A 14,918-nucleotide genomic window follows, 5' to 3' on the forward strand; every position below is an offset into this window, starting at 1 on the left:
TGGAGATCCGGAAAGTCTCCGAGGACGGTCAGCCTGGAAAAGGAAAAGGTAAAAAGGGAGTGGCTCCGCTGAAGAAACCACTGTCGTCCCAGCACGAGCACGGCCTGTGGTTTTTCTCCCTCACTAAATCCTCTCGGGTCGGCTCCCAGCCGGTTCATCAATCTGCCCTTCCATCACCTCCCAGGGCGAGAACGCGCTCGGGCCGAACCACCCAACCTACCTCAGGATCCTCACTGGCGCCGCAACCGCGCGCCACCCGCCCACCTACCTGAGCTGCGCCTGCGCTTCCCTCGCGCGCTCTCAAGGTCAACACCGCCCCCAGCTTCTAACCTAGCACCCACGGAAGTGGCATTAGAGGACGTCCTGCGTATCCTCACCTCTGCGTGGCGTGGGGTCGCCGGCGTTCAAGAGAGGGGAGGGACTTCCTGTCCCGCGCGGGCAGAACTTCCGTCAGAGCCGGAAAACTCTCTCCCTCGCGTTGTTTAAGAGGCTCCTGGCTGCAGGTTGGGGAGGGAAGGTACAGGACGGGCCCGGGGACTCCAGGGCGTTCGGCCCACGACCTGTCCTTGGCGCCATGGTGAGTCTTTTTGTGAAGGCTGGAGTAACAGTGGGAAGCTAGGGGCCAGGAGGTTAGCCCTGTGAAGGTAACCAGTCGGGTGCCTAACTGAGGATGGAGCGGGCGAGAGCAATGGGATGAACCGCGGGGCAGGACTCCCTACCTGTCCCGGAATTCCTGGGCCCCTGAGGAAGAGGCATCTGCCCTGCCCAACCGTGAAATCTGCCCAGGAGTGTGGAGTACGTAGCCAGAATGTTCGTGGTCCTTTCACTGTGTACGGCGTGTGGCGCCAGGTGGTCTCAGAGTTGACCTTGCTGGGTTGATCATTTCCTCCCTTTTACTTAGCAGCCTGATAGTAGCCAAGAACTTAAGATCTTAGAAATCCCTTTAGCATTTCCGGGTGCACACAACGGATTCTTTTGTAGAAGATCCACACTTGTCACTAAGAGAAAAGGAAAGTCAGCTTATCTTTCATACTAAGCCCATTTGAAATTGGGAAGGGTGTCAAATGAAAAATTCAGACTTGGTAAGGAGAGATTTTATTGGAAAGGAATATCGCAAGGGCTTGGGGAACTAGGAAGAATGCCCTAACCGTAAGATAGCAAGAGTCTCGAAGATTTGGCAAAAAGGTTTTTCTCTTTATTAAGGAGGAGTAAAGCAATCCTAGAAAGAACCTAGTGTGGGGAAGTGAGATGAAAGGGAAGTACCATTTAACAGTAGATCAGATTGTTTTATCCTCAGGCCAGAGAAGTTTTTGCTGCTTCAGATTGAGGGTGGGCCAAAGTTCAGGAAGCTCGGGAAAGAGGATCTTAACCAGAATTTGAGCAACAAATATTTTGTTCCGGTTAATCTATGGGGACATGTCATTCATCCAGTCATTTATGAAGCAAAAAAATGGGAATTTGCGGGCTTTGTCTCTGACTTTGTCATAGGTAAACAAGTGAGGGCATCTTTGAGTCTTACCTAAGTCCTGTGGGGACCAGTGTTTCTTTGCATAAAGCCCTTTCCAGAGCACAAAAGGGCATGGGGGTGTAGGGGTGGGTATTAACCTTTGGTGTTTTCCAAGATCCCAGGCCTCTGGTTAAGTTCAACACTGTTAATTATTTGCCTATATAAAATATTTCAAATTTTCATCCAGAGGGCATTCTGTCTTGTAATCTAGCCTCAGTGTACCATGCTTTTTCAGGACCAAATGTTGACATTATTCAGCTTATAGTGTTGGATGTTGGACTTCTGAATAACTTTTAGAAACAATGTGAAAGAGATGCCTGGGTGGCTCAGTTGGTTAAGCCACTGCCTTCAAATCAGGTCATGATCCCGGAGTCCTGGGATCGCAAGTCCCAGCAAGTCCCATATCGGGCTTCCCCTGCTTTTCGGGGAGCGTGCTTCTCCCTCTGCCTCTGCCTCTCCTTCTGCTTGTGCTCTCTCTCTCTCTAATAAATAAATAAAAATAGGGCTCCTGGGTGGCTCAGTGGGTTAAGCCCCTGCGTTCGGCTCAGGTCATGATCTCACAGTCCTGGGATCCAGCCCTGCATCAGGCTCTCTGCTCAGCAGGGAGCCTGCTTCCCCTCTCTCTCTGCCTGCCTCTCTGTCTACTCTCTCTGTGTGTCAATTAAATAAACTCTATAAATAAATAAATAAATTTTTTTAGAAAAGGTGAAAGAAAAGAACTTCAAAATAATGTGGTTTCTGGTGTGCTCTCCCAGCGAACGTAACCTATGAATCTTGGGCACTGTGTATGTCTTTAACCTCAGTGAATAGCTAATGCTTTGTATTCATAAAGAGGGTTTTTTTTTTTCTTTTTGTATCAGTGAAATTAGACAAAGATACAGAATAGTAGAATGAGAAGGAGGGAAAGAAAACAATTAGCCTAACCACCTCCACCCCCTGCAACCTTCCCTAATTTTACATAAGGAAGAATCTGAGGTGTAGAAATAAGCATTGGTTTATCTAAGGTAACAATAGTTTGGCATAGTATGGACTGAAACTCAGATCTCCACTTCCTAAATTGAAGCTCAGTTTTTTACTTCTTGGTCTGAAAAGTTAAAAAGTATAATAAAAATCCTTAAGATAGTCACAAAGAAGCTCAGTGTGAATTTGTTCCAATATTCTGTAATACTAGAAGAACCCATCTCCTGCCATCTCAAAATTGTAATTTTGTTTTAGGTTAAGGTAAACTCATGCTCTTTCTCAAAATGTCACTTAAGAGAATGTCATCTGGAGAATGTCACCAGCTACCAGCCCAGTAGTTGACTCCGTTCTGGTATTGCTCACATTTCTGTATTAACTCCACTTTAGTGTTCCCAGTCATGAAATTGATGATATCTGTTTATGCATGTTTGGTCAGTGCTTGGAATACCTCAAAGAAAAGTGTTTAACCATTAAATGAAGTGAGGGGTTGAATTTATTTTGAATACAGCTTGGTTAAATTAAGAACCTTTGCAGTGCTTGGGCCTAATGATATGCAAAGCATGTAGTACTTGAACTCAGAAGATCCAGATTCTGCCCTTTCTTAGTTACATGAATTTGACAGAATCACTCAACTTGGTAAGAGTTCCAGTTTCCTCCTGCATAAGAGCAATGGGGATTAAAACACCTACTGACTCACATTTCTGATTCTCTGACTTCAGGACATTTTTCAGAATAGGTATATGTTTCTGATTAAATAAAATGTAGCCTGATTTTCACAATTTTCTTTATCCTTTTGATTTTTCTTTAAGATTTTATTTATTTGACAGAGAGAAAGCACAAGCAGTGGGAGCCTTAGGCAGAGGGAGAGGTAGAAGTAGGCTCCCTGGTGAGCAAGGAGCCTAATGTGGGGCTCCATCCCAGGACCCTGTGATTGTGACCTGAGCGGAAGGCAGATGCCTAACTGACTGAGCCACCAGGATCCACCTCCCCTTCCCCCTCGGGCTTTTGATTTTTCAAGTTTCTTTTGTTTTGTCATCTTTTCTTTACTTTCTTTTTAAAAAAATACATTATGTAGGAATCTTTGGGATCTTTGTAGATCTGTTTGGGCATGTATTTCAGTACTGTCTTAAATACTACTCCAGAATGGAGAGTGAAGCCTTGGGACACCTTGATTTTACTTATTTATTTTCTTTGTAAAGATTTTATTTACTTATTTGACAGAGAGAGAGATAGTAAGAGAGGGAACACAAGCAGGGGGAGCAGGAGAGGGAGAAGCAGGCTTCCTGCAGAGCAGGGAGCCTGATGCAGGGCTGGATCCCAAGACTCTGGGATCATGACCTGAGCCAAAGGCAGAAGCTTAACGACTGAGCCACCCAGGCACCCCATACTTATTTATTTTAAGAGATTTTATTTATTTATTTATTTATTTGAGAGAGAGAGAGAGAGAGAGAGAGAGTGCCTTTGGCTTAGGTCATGATCTTGAGGTCCTGGGATTGAACCCCAAGTTGGGCTCCCTGCTCAGCCGGGATTTTGTTTCTGCCTCTCCTTCTGCCCCTTCCTCTGCTGTATGTGTATGTGTATGCTCTTTCTCTCTCAGATAAATAAAATCTCTAAAAAGTAAAATAAAATCTGTGGGCAGAGTTATTCATAGTGCTCCTTTATTAGTCTTTTAATGTCCACAGGGTCTGTAGTGATGACACCTTTCATTTCTGATACTAATAATTTGTGTCCTTTCCATTTTCTCATTTAGTCTGGATAGAGGCTTATTGATTTTATTGATCTTCTCAGAGAACCAGTTTTTGGTTTCATCGATTTTTCTGTATTGATTTTTTTCCAATTTTATTGATTCCTGCTCTATTTATTATTTCTTTTCTTTCTGCTTGCTTTGGATTTAATCTGTTGGGTTTTTTTTGTTGTTTTTTTTTGGTTTCCTAAGGTGGAACTTGGTGTTTGATTTTAGATCGTCTTTCCTAACATTTGCATTCAGTGCTATAAATTTCCATTTAAGCGCTGCTTATGCTGCATCTCATAAATTTTGATCAGTTGTGTTTTCATGTAATTAAAAATATTTTGAAGTTGTCTTGAGTTTTCCTTTTTGAACCTTGTGTTATTTTAAAAGTGTGTTATTTAGTCTTGACATGTTTGGGGATTTTCCAGTTACTTTCTGTTGCTGATTTCGAGTTTAATTGCATTGTGATCTGAGGGCAGATGTTGTGTGATTTCTGTTATTTTAAATTTGTTAAGGTGTGTTTTATGACCAGAATGTCATTTTGCTTGGTGAATGGACATGTGTATATTGAGGGATAAATTTTCAGGATTTTTATCAGTTAGCGGTACGGTGGCAGAGATGTGTGTTTCTTCTCAGTTCTCTGACTTTTCCTGTGACTTCTCTCCACTGCTTCTGTCCTAAAGAAGCTTAGCTCAAATAATGGAGACTGTTCAGGGTGCCTGGGTGGCTCTGTTGGGTAAGTGTCGGCTCTTGATTTTTGCTCAGGTCATGATCTCAGTGGTTGTGAGATCTAACCCACATAAATCTTAAGAACTAAGGCTCTCCCTCTTCCTTCCACTAGCCCTTTCTCACTTTCTTTTCAAAAAAAAAAAAAAAAAAGAAAGAAAAAAAAAGAAAAATAAATAAAGAAGTAGACCCTATTCTTTTGGTTAGCATTTGGTGGATTCAAGATTAATTTTTAAATACTAGCTTATACTCTGGACTATGGTCCACTTTTTAAGTAATTTAGTTCTTTTGTTTGGCCTGGAGTAAAAGCATAAAGGGAAGTTTAGTTGATTTTAGAAAATCAGAAGATATTTGAAAGTATTCATTTCTAAGAGTGATTTTTTTTTAATCTTCTTAATATAGTGCTGTGGTTTTGCCCATGTTTAGTAAATCAAGCATGAACACAACTTGTTGCCAAGAAGCTTTGAAGAAATAAACTTGTCTGTAAATTGTCTTTCTACTCTTTATGTATCACCACCTGCCCTTGAGTTAGGGGGAAAAAAAATCTTTGAAGTTCTGGTAAAAGGAACATTCTCTTGGTTTTGATTGGAATGATAATACTTTTTGTTCACCCAACATTTAAAAGTCATGCTTTTGTCTCAAAAGTATTATTAAGTCAATCATTCATTATTTATTAAGCATTGTCTGTATGTCAGCTATATCTATATTCTTGGCAACAGGGATATAACTGTTTATTAAACAGAGACAATCCTGCCTTTGTGGAGCTTATGCCTTACTGGGAGATTCTGATGATAATCAAATGAGACATAATATGTGTTGGTGGTGATAAATGCAACAAAGATAGATAAAGTAGGGTAAGGGATAGAAAATGATTAGGTTGGTTATTTTAGATAGGGCATTCAGGGAAAGCCTTAACGAAGAGGTGACATTGGAACAAATATGAGAGTCATATATGCCTGGTATCTGTGAGTACATATTTATGAACTGTGCCCTAAAAAAGTCCTGTAATACTGGCCACAAAGCTTGTATTGTCTGTAGCTGTGTAATTCTTTCTTTCTTTCTTTCTTTCTTTTTTTAAGATTTTATTTATTTGAGAGAGAAAGAGAGAGAGCATGAGAAGAGGGAGGGTCAGAGGGAGAAGCAGACTCCCTGCCAAGCCAGGAGCCTGTTGCGGGACTCAATCCAGGAACTCCAGGATCATGACCTGAGCCGAAGGCAGTTGCTTCACCAACTGAGCCACCCAGGCACCCTGTAATTCTTTAAGTAAAGTTAAACATTAATCATTTTTCCAAAGAATGAACAGGAGAATATTTTTTTTAAAAGGCTCTGGTAGTAGGTGATATTTAGTAGATTGATTTATGCCACCTATTTTTTTTTTTAATTATTTTAAAGAGATGAGAGAGAGTAGGGCAGGGAGGGGCAGAGGAAGAGAGAGATTCTCAAGCTGACTCCAGGCTGAGGGTGAAGGTTGACTCGGGCTGGATCATCATGAAGAAATCAAGAGTTGGGTGCTTAACCACCTGAGCCACCCAGGTTGCCACTGTGCCACCTGTGTTTAGTCTTTTAAGCTAACCTGTAGTTCTTGAGAGAATACGACTGATTCACTCAAAATACCCTGATTTTGTATTCATGTCTTTCAGTTATATAAAACAGACTTAGTAATTCCATTGTTAAGGTAGATAAAATATCTTTTGTGTTTGGCCCATAAAGAAAAGATTTAGAATAACCTGAAATCATTTCAGCTTTTGATACTTTGATATGGAGACTCAGGATCTTAATGTCCTATGATAAAGTTTTATTTATTTTTAAAAAATCTTTACGTAATATGAAAAACCTATCTGCTCATACACCTGTATTTTTTTTTTTTTTTACGATTTAAAAAAAAATTTATTCATCTGACAGAGAGCACATGAGAGCACAAGCATGGTTGAGGGTCAGAGGGAGAGGGAGAAGCAGACTCTGCACGGAGCAGGGAGTCTGATGCAGGCCTTGATTGTAGGACCCTGGGATTGCGACCCGAAATCAGAGGCACACACTTTACCAACTGAGCCACCCAGGTGCCCCAATGCATACGTATTTTTAAAAATGACTAGAGAAAGTACAATAAATCTATGGCATGGAAAGTATGCTTGAATTAGAGTTAGATGACCTTGGTGGTATGACTTAAGTTCTGTGATTGTGAATATGTGAAACTGAATGTTGTTGATGTAGATTTAGTTGAATGAAGGGAAGATAGGAGGGTATATTCAGTTTGGAGTTAAGAGTTTCACAGAGGATTGATTGGATTAAGTCTTTTAAGGGTAAGTAGAAGTTAGGTGGATAAATTGAATTTTACTTTTCTTCAATAACAGTAATAGTGATTTTTACTTAGGTGTTAGTATTTATCTACTCTACTTACATTAACTTATTTAAATCTTCATGATGTATTTAATCTTGGATTTCTTTAACCTCCACTTGTTTACCTACTTTTTTTTTAAACCTCTATTCTACAGGTTTAGAAATAGAGGCATAGCAGGATTGGAGTAACACTTCCAAAATCATCAAGCTAGTGGTGGTGGAATTTGACTTTAACCCAGGTGGTTTGGCCATTATACTGTTCTGCCAGTCTTTTTGTTTATATTTGATAGGTTTTAACTTAGGAGAGGATTAATTTCTGAAACATTTTCCTATAGAAATAATATGCTCTTACATTTCTAGAAAATCTTTCCCAACCTAGTTGATAACTAATACTACATCTCATATAGTATTAGAGAAATTGTTGCTGACCTTCATGGCACTAAAGTTTAGCCTGACTCAGGTGCCAAACATGACTGACACTGCTGTAGTCATAATAAAGATTCAGTCATTCACATTCCCTCCACCTTAACTGCATCCAGTTAAAGCATTTCTTCTCATACTGTATTAGTTTCCATTGTGCTTAGGAATGAACTTCTGGTAACACTGATCAGGTGAGGAGTATTTCGAGAATTGGGGATGAATTGGAATTTCTTACATTGTAAGTATTTAGTGTGTCACACTTGTTGCAAGCCTGTCTCACAGTTAGCCCATTTCTTTTTCTGAGGGCTCCTTTTCCTTTCATTTGGACTGCCTGTTTGCAACTAGAACTTAGTATTTTCCCTGAGTTGTGAAAAAGAATATATTGTAGGTTACCTTACTTTCCCTCCCATATATTCAGCACACATGGTAAAGGTTTTTACTGCTAGGAGAGTTTTAAAAGTCACCTTCCTGTGTTACTTGCAGCTGACCATAAACTGTTTATCATAAAGATCTTTTAGGGAAAAAAGTAGAGGCTCTAGGTGATATTGATGAGTCTCTGCAATAAATTCGTTGAAGTAGAGAGGTTTGGATTGTGAAGAAAAAGTGAGATGGAAAATATTAAGGGACCTTGGAGAGAGGAAAGGGAGACTTTCTCCACCAGAACTTACTTACGAAGAAGGAACTTGAACAAGCTGTTGTGCTCTGTATTATAAATATTTGATTATAGACTGCCATTAATTAATGTCACAAGTAAGGCACTGTAAGACTATGCAAGGCTATGGCTGCTTTACTTTTTTAAATAAACGTAACACTTTTTATCTCTGTGCTAAGTAGTAGAAGCCTTTTGAAATACTAATCTGATTGCTTATTTTTTTTATGTAGTTATCTGTGTCTGCCCTTTACATAGAACTTAGCTGAGTTTTGTTATCTTTTACCTCCTGATTGCCACTGTTTCCCAAATACAATGATGTACTTAGAAAAGCAATGCCACACTTTCCTTTTTTTCCTAAAAGAAAATGTCACATTGGAGGATTCTGCTCCATCATAATTCCTCTAAGTTGAATGTTTATTAAATATTTTTATCATTTCAGAAGATTTTGGTCATTTTTATGATCAGTATAAATGACTGACTAAAAATGTTTCTTTATGGTTTAGGTATTCAGGTATGAGTGTTTATGACTAGAATCATTTGTTTCTGAATACAGTCTTGCTCAAAAAAGAAGCCATAACTTTTTTTCCTGAAAAGTTTTGCTTTTATTAATAGTTAAAAATACATTTTAATTCATGCTTAACTGTCTCTTTCCTCCCTTCCCCTATTAGATTAATTAACATGAGGACAAAGAAGCCTCACTGTATCATTTATTACTAGACAGCTTAGTTGGTTGGGTAGGTCAGATGCTAATAGAATACAAATTAGTTGCAAACTAAATGTGTTTTTGTTTTTGTTTTTTAAGATTTTATTTATTTATTTGACAGACAGAGTAAGAGCACAAGTAGCCAGAGTGGCAGGGAGAGGAAGAATCAGGCTCCCTGCAGAGCAGAGAGCCTGATGGGGGGCTCGATCCCAGGACGCTGGGATCATGACCTGAGCCGAAGGCAGTTAACGACTGAGCCACCCAGGTACCACCTAAATGTGTTCTCTAATCAGGAGGGACAGATAAGAGAACTTGGGTAACATTCATTATAATGTTAAATTATAACAGTAACTGAAACATTAGTTCTTTAAGACTAACACTATTTTGTAACTTGATTTTAAATATTATTTGAGTGCTTATTCTTGGTTTTGATAGAGAGCTTCTCAATTGTAGCAGAAGTATTTAAGGTCATCCTAGTTCTCTTGATAAAAGAAAATTACAGATCATGAAGAGAGTGAATCATTTAATAAGAGAGAATTGGCCAAGTATCTGAGATAAACTTTTTAAAAATTTCAAATTAAAACAATAGGACTGTTGGTATTCACAGATCTCTGTGAGAAATTCCTATGCACCACCATTGAGGGGAGAATGCTGGGCAGTGGGCTGGGTATACTCTTTCATATCAACTTGTAGCCCTGATTTACTTTCACTTCTATAAATGTTAGTTCATTTAATCCTTATGAAGAAGGGATAATTAGTCCTGTCAGCAGTAACTACAACTCACAGGCTTTGTAGGTGGTTTAGAAATGGTAAATTTGTGAATGCCAACAATCCATTATGTTTTTAATTAAAATATTGCAGTCATCAACAATAAGATCTTTGAAGATTTTGGAGATCATTTGCCAACACTTGTCATTCTGTAGATAAGGAATGAGTCCCAGAGAATACTTGTCTAACTGCTGTTTGTGACAGAGAATTACTTTGATTCTAGTATGTTTAATTATTCAGTACATTAAAATATTTGCGATAAGTGCATGTTTCTGATAGTTACCATTAGTGCACATTAAATTTTCTTGGCTTTTGTATATGGCTTAAAATTTAGCGCTAAGCTGAAATTTTTATTTTAAATTATTTGATGAATATTTGTGTACTTACCAAAGTTGTAATTTTTAGTTTGTTTAAAAGCAAGTATTTCCAAGGCGTACTTATTGCAGTAAATTGAGAAGATTATCTTGAAGAAATAGATAAACCTGTTTCTCTGAGATGCAGTATATTGTCTGTTGATCTTAAAGTGAATAATTTTCTTCTTTATGCTGAAGTTCAGTGGTTGGCACATACTAGGAACTTTAATGTAGTGAAGGACAGTGGGCAAATTTATGCTTTATCCTTTTATTTCATCAGCGTAACTCGAAAGCCTGTCATGTTAGGTACTCTCTGGGGAGTGGCTTTAGGACTTTAGAAATGAGATGAATACATTTTCAATGGGGGAGAGACCCTCAAATTGTTGGTGATGGTTGAGCATGATAAAAGCTGCTCAGAGTTGTGCATATGTTTTTTTAACAAGGAAAGTTTTATAAATGCAGTGAATGTTGAAGAGGTGTTGGGAATTGGTCTGAAGTAGATGACTTACAAATGTCAAATATAAATTTATTAATTTTGACTAAGAGCTTTGGATATAGATCTGTAAGAATATTTTCTCCAATGTCAAAAAATACAGTTAAGGAAAAGTATCAGGTTTAAAGATCCTTTCTTCCATTGAACCTTTTATTTGTTACTCATCAGTACTACAATGAAACATGCAGGTGTTAGAAAGAGGTGAAGTGGCTTGCTAACATCTTTAAAAATATTTCATTCTTCATCAATGTTTTAATTTTTGGCTAGTATTACTTTATATGAGATACTGTATCATTCACTCAACCTACTGTAAAAGGAAAATTCTCTTTTAAAATAAATAACGGTTAATTTCAACACTAATATGTTGAAATGGTTAATGAGTTATAATTTATTAAAATGCCCTCTATTCTTGTGGAAAAAATAATTTATTTTTGTCCTGTTTGTTGTTGGTCTTCCACTTTGGCTTTATCAATTTATATCAGAACATGTCTTAAGTTTTATTTCTAAATTTAATCAAATTCCAAGGAACGGTTTTATTTATTTATTTTTAAAGTTTTTATTTATTTGAAAGAGAGCATGGGAGGAGAGGTCAGAGGGAGAAGCAGACTCCCCACGGAGCTGGAAGGCTCATGAGGGACTTGATTTTGAGACTCAGGGATCATGACCTGAGCCGAAGGCAGTCGCCTAACCAGCTGAGCCATCTGGTGTCCCTAAGGAATGCGTTAGAAGTCTAGAGCTGTTGTTTCTGAATATAGTTAGGTCAAATTGATGCATTCTTCTACCATGTATGTCTAATTAAGATATTTAGGACTACCAAGGCATTTTATTAAGGGTTTTTGATTTTTGACCTTAAAGTACATTAAATTTCTTATTCTGAGTTGGAAAATGGCAAAAATTTCTGCTCATACTTTTTACTTTAAGAATTAAAAAAACATATTTTGTGCTATGAAACGTGATGCTAGCACACCAGACAAATTCTGTAAGCAATTAAATGTGAAAACCTATGTGCTTGAATTCAGATCAGAGCTGTTGATAATTGTGTTTTACAGTTTTCTTTCTCTCATTTCACCTTCTCTCTTTTGAAATATATGAAATTGCTGTTTTGTAGGTCAAAACAATTAAGTATGATTTCACATAATTCAGTTAATAAATTTATATTAAATCAGTAGGTAACCTTATCCTAATTCTTTGCTGGCGCTAAATAACCTTTTGTTATTTTCATTTTTTTTTTTTTTAAGATTTTATTTCTTTATTTGACAGAGACACAGTGAGAGGGAGTACAAGCAGGGGGAGAGGCAGAGGGAGAAGCAGAGCGGGAAGCCCCAGGCAGGGCTCCATCCCAATCACCACCTGAGCGGAACGAAGGCAGATGCCCAACGACTGAGCCACCCAGGCACCCTGTTATTTTCATTTTATTTATTTTGCAAAGTTTTCCTTTTTTTATATCCAGACCTGTTTACTATCTATAAGGGCTGGAGCTATATTAAAAAACCAGATAAAGGCTGGAGTAGACCACGTGATGAACCCTGAGATTCTAGAAATGGCCTATGGGCAAGATTTTCCTTGCCTGTTCATGAGTGTTTTATGCTGTTTTTAGCTGCATTGGCATTATTTGGAAGGATTTCCCATCTCGATTAAATCTAGACAGTCCTCAGTCCTATCAAAGACCCTATTAGGAGTAATATTTTAAAAACCAGCTTGGGTCTGTCAGTCATCAACACGTATAAGTTTATCAGACCTTTGTTCCCTGAGTTTCTAGATCTCCCGGTCACATTGTCAAGATCCTAACCTTGGTGTGGTTATTCTTCAAGGTCTCTCAAACTTTGTCCACTCAGTTTTTAAACTTAATACAACTCTGTATCTATTTGTGTTTCTCTTTAGTAGAACAAGGTCTCAAAGTTTTTTCAGCTTACACCTTTGGTCTCATCTTTTTCTGATTCTTACGTGATTAAATTCCCTCACACTTCTTTCTAGAATATTCACCACCACCCCCCAACATTTGTTCCTTCCCTTTTGCCTTAAGCATGTATATTTTCCCCATTATGAAGATATATTTTTTATATATTTTTGTATGTCAGTTATTCTCATATCCATTAGATTTTCCTCTTCTCAGTTTCTTCAGAAAATAATTATCTTCATTTTTTCCATTTTATCTCTACATAATCACTTAAGTTTTAGCCTTACTTACTGATGATACTGTCTTTGCAGGGATAATTATTAATCTTATGTCTAATTCCCTTTTTTCTCTAAAAATCTTTATTTTTTGGTTTTGCTTTTGCTTTTTTTTTTTTTCCCCCTTTTTAGTAAGGTCAGTGTATAATGTGGGCCTTAAACTCACAACAGTGTGTGCAGGAGTTGCACACTCACTGAGCTTACTGACTGAGCCAGCCAGGCACCCCTGGTTTTGCTCTTGTTTTAGTTTAGGCCCTTACAGTGTTGGACTATTTCAAAGGACTTCTAATTTACCTCTTTCCTTCCAGTTACTTTTAACTTTTCGCTTTAATTTTAGACCATAGTGGCATTTGGCTTTCTAAAATATATTTGACTTGGTTCATTCTAGCCTTGAGATCATGGACTTACTTCTAAATACCTGCAGAAAAGTCCATTGTGTGCAATACATATCAAAGTCTACAGCATATGGAATTGCTCATTATTTGGGATCATGCCATTTACTTTCTTTGTATAGGTGGGTATATCTGAACTTTTTTTTTTTTTTAACTTCTCTGTGAGAGTGGGATACATCTTTAACCTTGTAAGACTAGTTCATATGTCACCTCTGTGAACCAGCTTTCCCAGCGCTCCCATTTAGATTTAATCACTGCTTTTCTTGGAGTGCTCCCGTAACACAGGCATTGACCTCTACCATACCTTTATCACACATAATTTGTAGGTAGCAGTTAGGAGTGGCTTACACTTTAAGAGTTTGATAAAATTATGAAAGATACGGTGAAAGAGTTGTTTATTCACCTTGAACTTCGATATGGATTGGTTCCAAGACCTAAGATAGATCAGACTGTAGCTAAAGCAGTGCTATTTACATACCAAAAGTAGACTAACTTTTAGATAGGTTTTTGTTTAAGGAAAGAGTAAATCGGAATGCAGCTTTATCAATTGAAAATCTAGAAGTTTCGATGGCCAGAATTGAATGTATTTATCCAGAACTAACTATTAAGGGTTGAGATTATTTCACATTCTAGCTATTCTGTATATTTAAACTTTAACACTGCCTGACTGAGCTATCCCTCAGTGCTACCCTTTGGTCTAAATCATTCATTACTCACCTTGAGGAGCCTGGCAGCTCAGTTGGCTGAGTGTCCAACTCTTGATTCCATCTTGGGTCATGATATCGGGGTCATGGGATCAAGGCTGGGGCTTTTGTGTTCAGTGCAGTCTGCTTGGGATTCTTTCTCCCTTCCTGCTGCCCCCACCATGCCCTTCCCCTACTTAACACTCATGGGTTTGCTCTCTAAGTAAATAAATGAAGTCTTTAAACAAAAAATAAAAGTAAATTATTACTCACCAAGCAGCCTCCTTATAATTTGACTTGCAAAGGATCATTAAGACAGTGATCCAGTGGAACGCTTAATGAACTTGAACTTCTGATTTCCTTGATAGTTTGTTTCACTGTAAATTAGTTGATAAAATTGTTACAACCTGATTATTGTTAGTCAGTTTCATATAGATTATACCAGCAAAGCATGTATTCCTTTGTTTTCTGAAGCTGAGGACCAAGCCAGGTTGCTGTCCTTGGGAGACGTACTTAAGACTTGTTAGTCCACTTGAGTTTCCTTCAGTCTACAGTTTTCCTGCCCAGTGGGTGTAGGAGTCTGTCAGTCACTCTGACTAAAATATCCTGAAATAATCTTTGAGATATTCCTCATTTTTATTCTACCGTTGTTTTCCTTCATGTTCAGTCACACTCAAAGTTAATCTGATTGGTTTTCTTTTGACATACTTTTATCTTTTTTTTTTCCTAGTTTCAACTACTTCTGCCTTAATCTTAGGTTTTCTCTTTAATTGATGAATATATTGCTATATCTCTTTTTTTCTTATGTTATTTGCTTTATTTTATCCTCATACCTCTGCTTAAAAGTGTTCCAAGGTGATCTTTTTAAACATCTCAGCTAAATATGCTCTCTTGATTATAAAGACTCAGCAATGTAAAATTTTGTTTTCATCATATTGCTCACAGTTCTTTGCCATATGATACTCAAGTTTGCTTCGGTTGAGCTAGGATTTTCACTGTCCCACAGTTACCCTGTGTTCCTGT

At 38.0% G+C, this 14,918-nt stretch overlaps 1 protein-coding gene across 4 annotated transcripts in view; it reads left to right on the plus strand.

Moving 5' to 3' along the window:
• Positions 1-410: 410 nt before the first annotated feature.
• Positions 411-14,918, plus strand: part of TMEM161B (transmembrane protein 161B) — a 69,249-nt gene continuing 54,741 nt past the window's right edge. For 2 of the 4 annotated variants that reach the window (XM_032335801.1, XM_032335800.1), the window contains exon 1: positions 415-577. Coding sequence is in view for 2 of the 4 variants with exons in the window: in XM_032335799.1 (XP_032191690.1) it covers positions 575-577 (3 nt within the window). In the remaining 2 variants the exon portion in view is untranslated. Of the gene's footprint in view, positions 578-14,918 lie in introns of all 4 variants that reach the window. The other 2 variants (XM_032335799.1, XM_032335798.1) reach the window with 2 other exon arrangements.

This window comes from Mustela erminea, chromosome 3 (genome assembly GCF_009829155.1).
Source record: "Mustela erminea isolate mMusErm1 chromosome 3, mMusErm1.Pri, whole genome shotgun sequence".
In the NCBI taxonomy this organism is placed as follows: domain Eukaryota; kingdom Metazoa; phylum Chordata; class Mammalia; order Carnivora; family Mustelidae; genus Mustela; species Mustela erminea.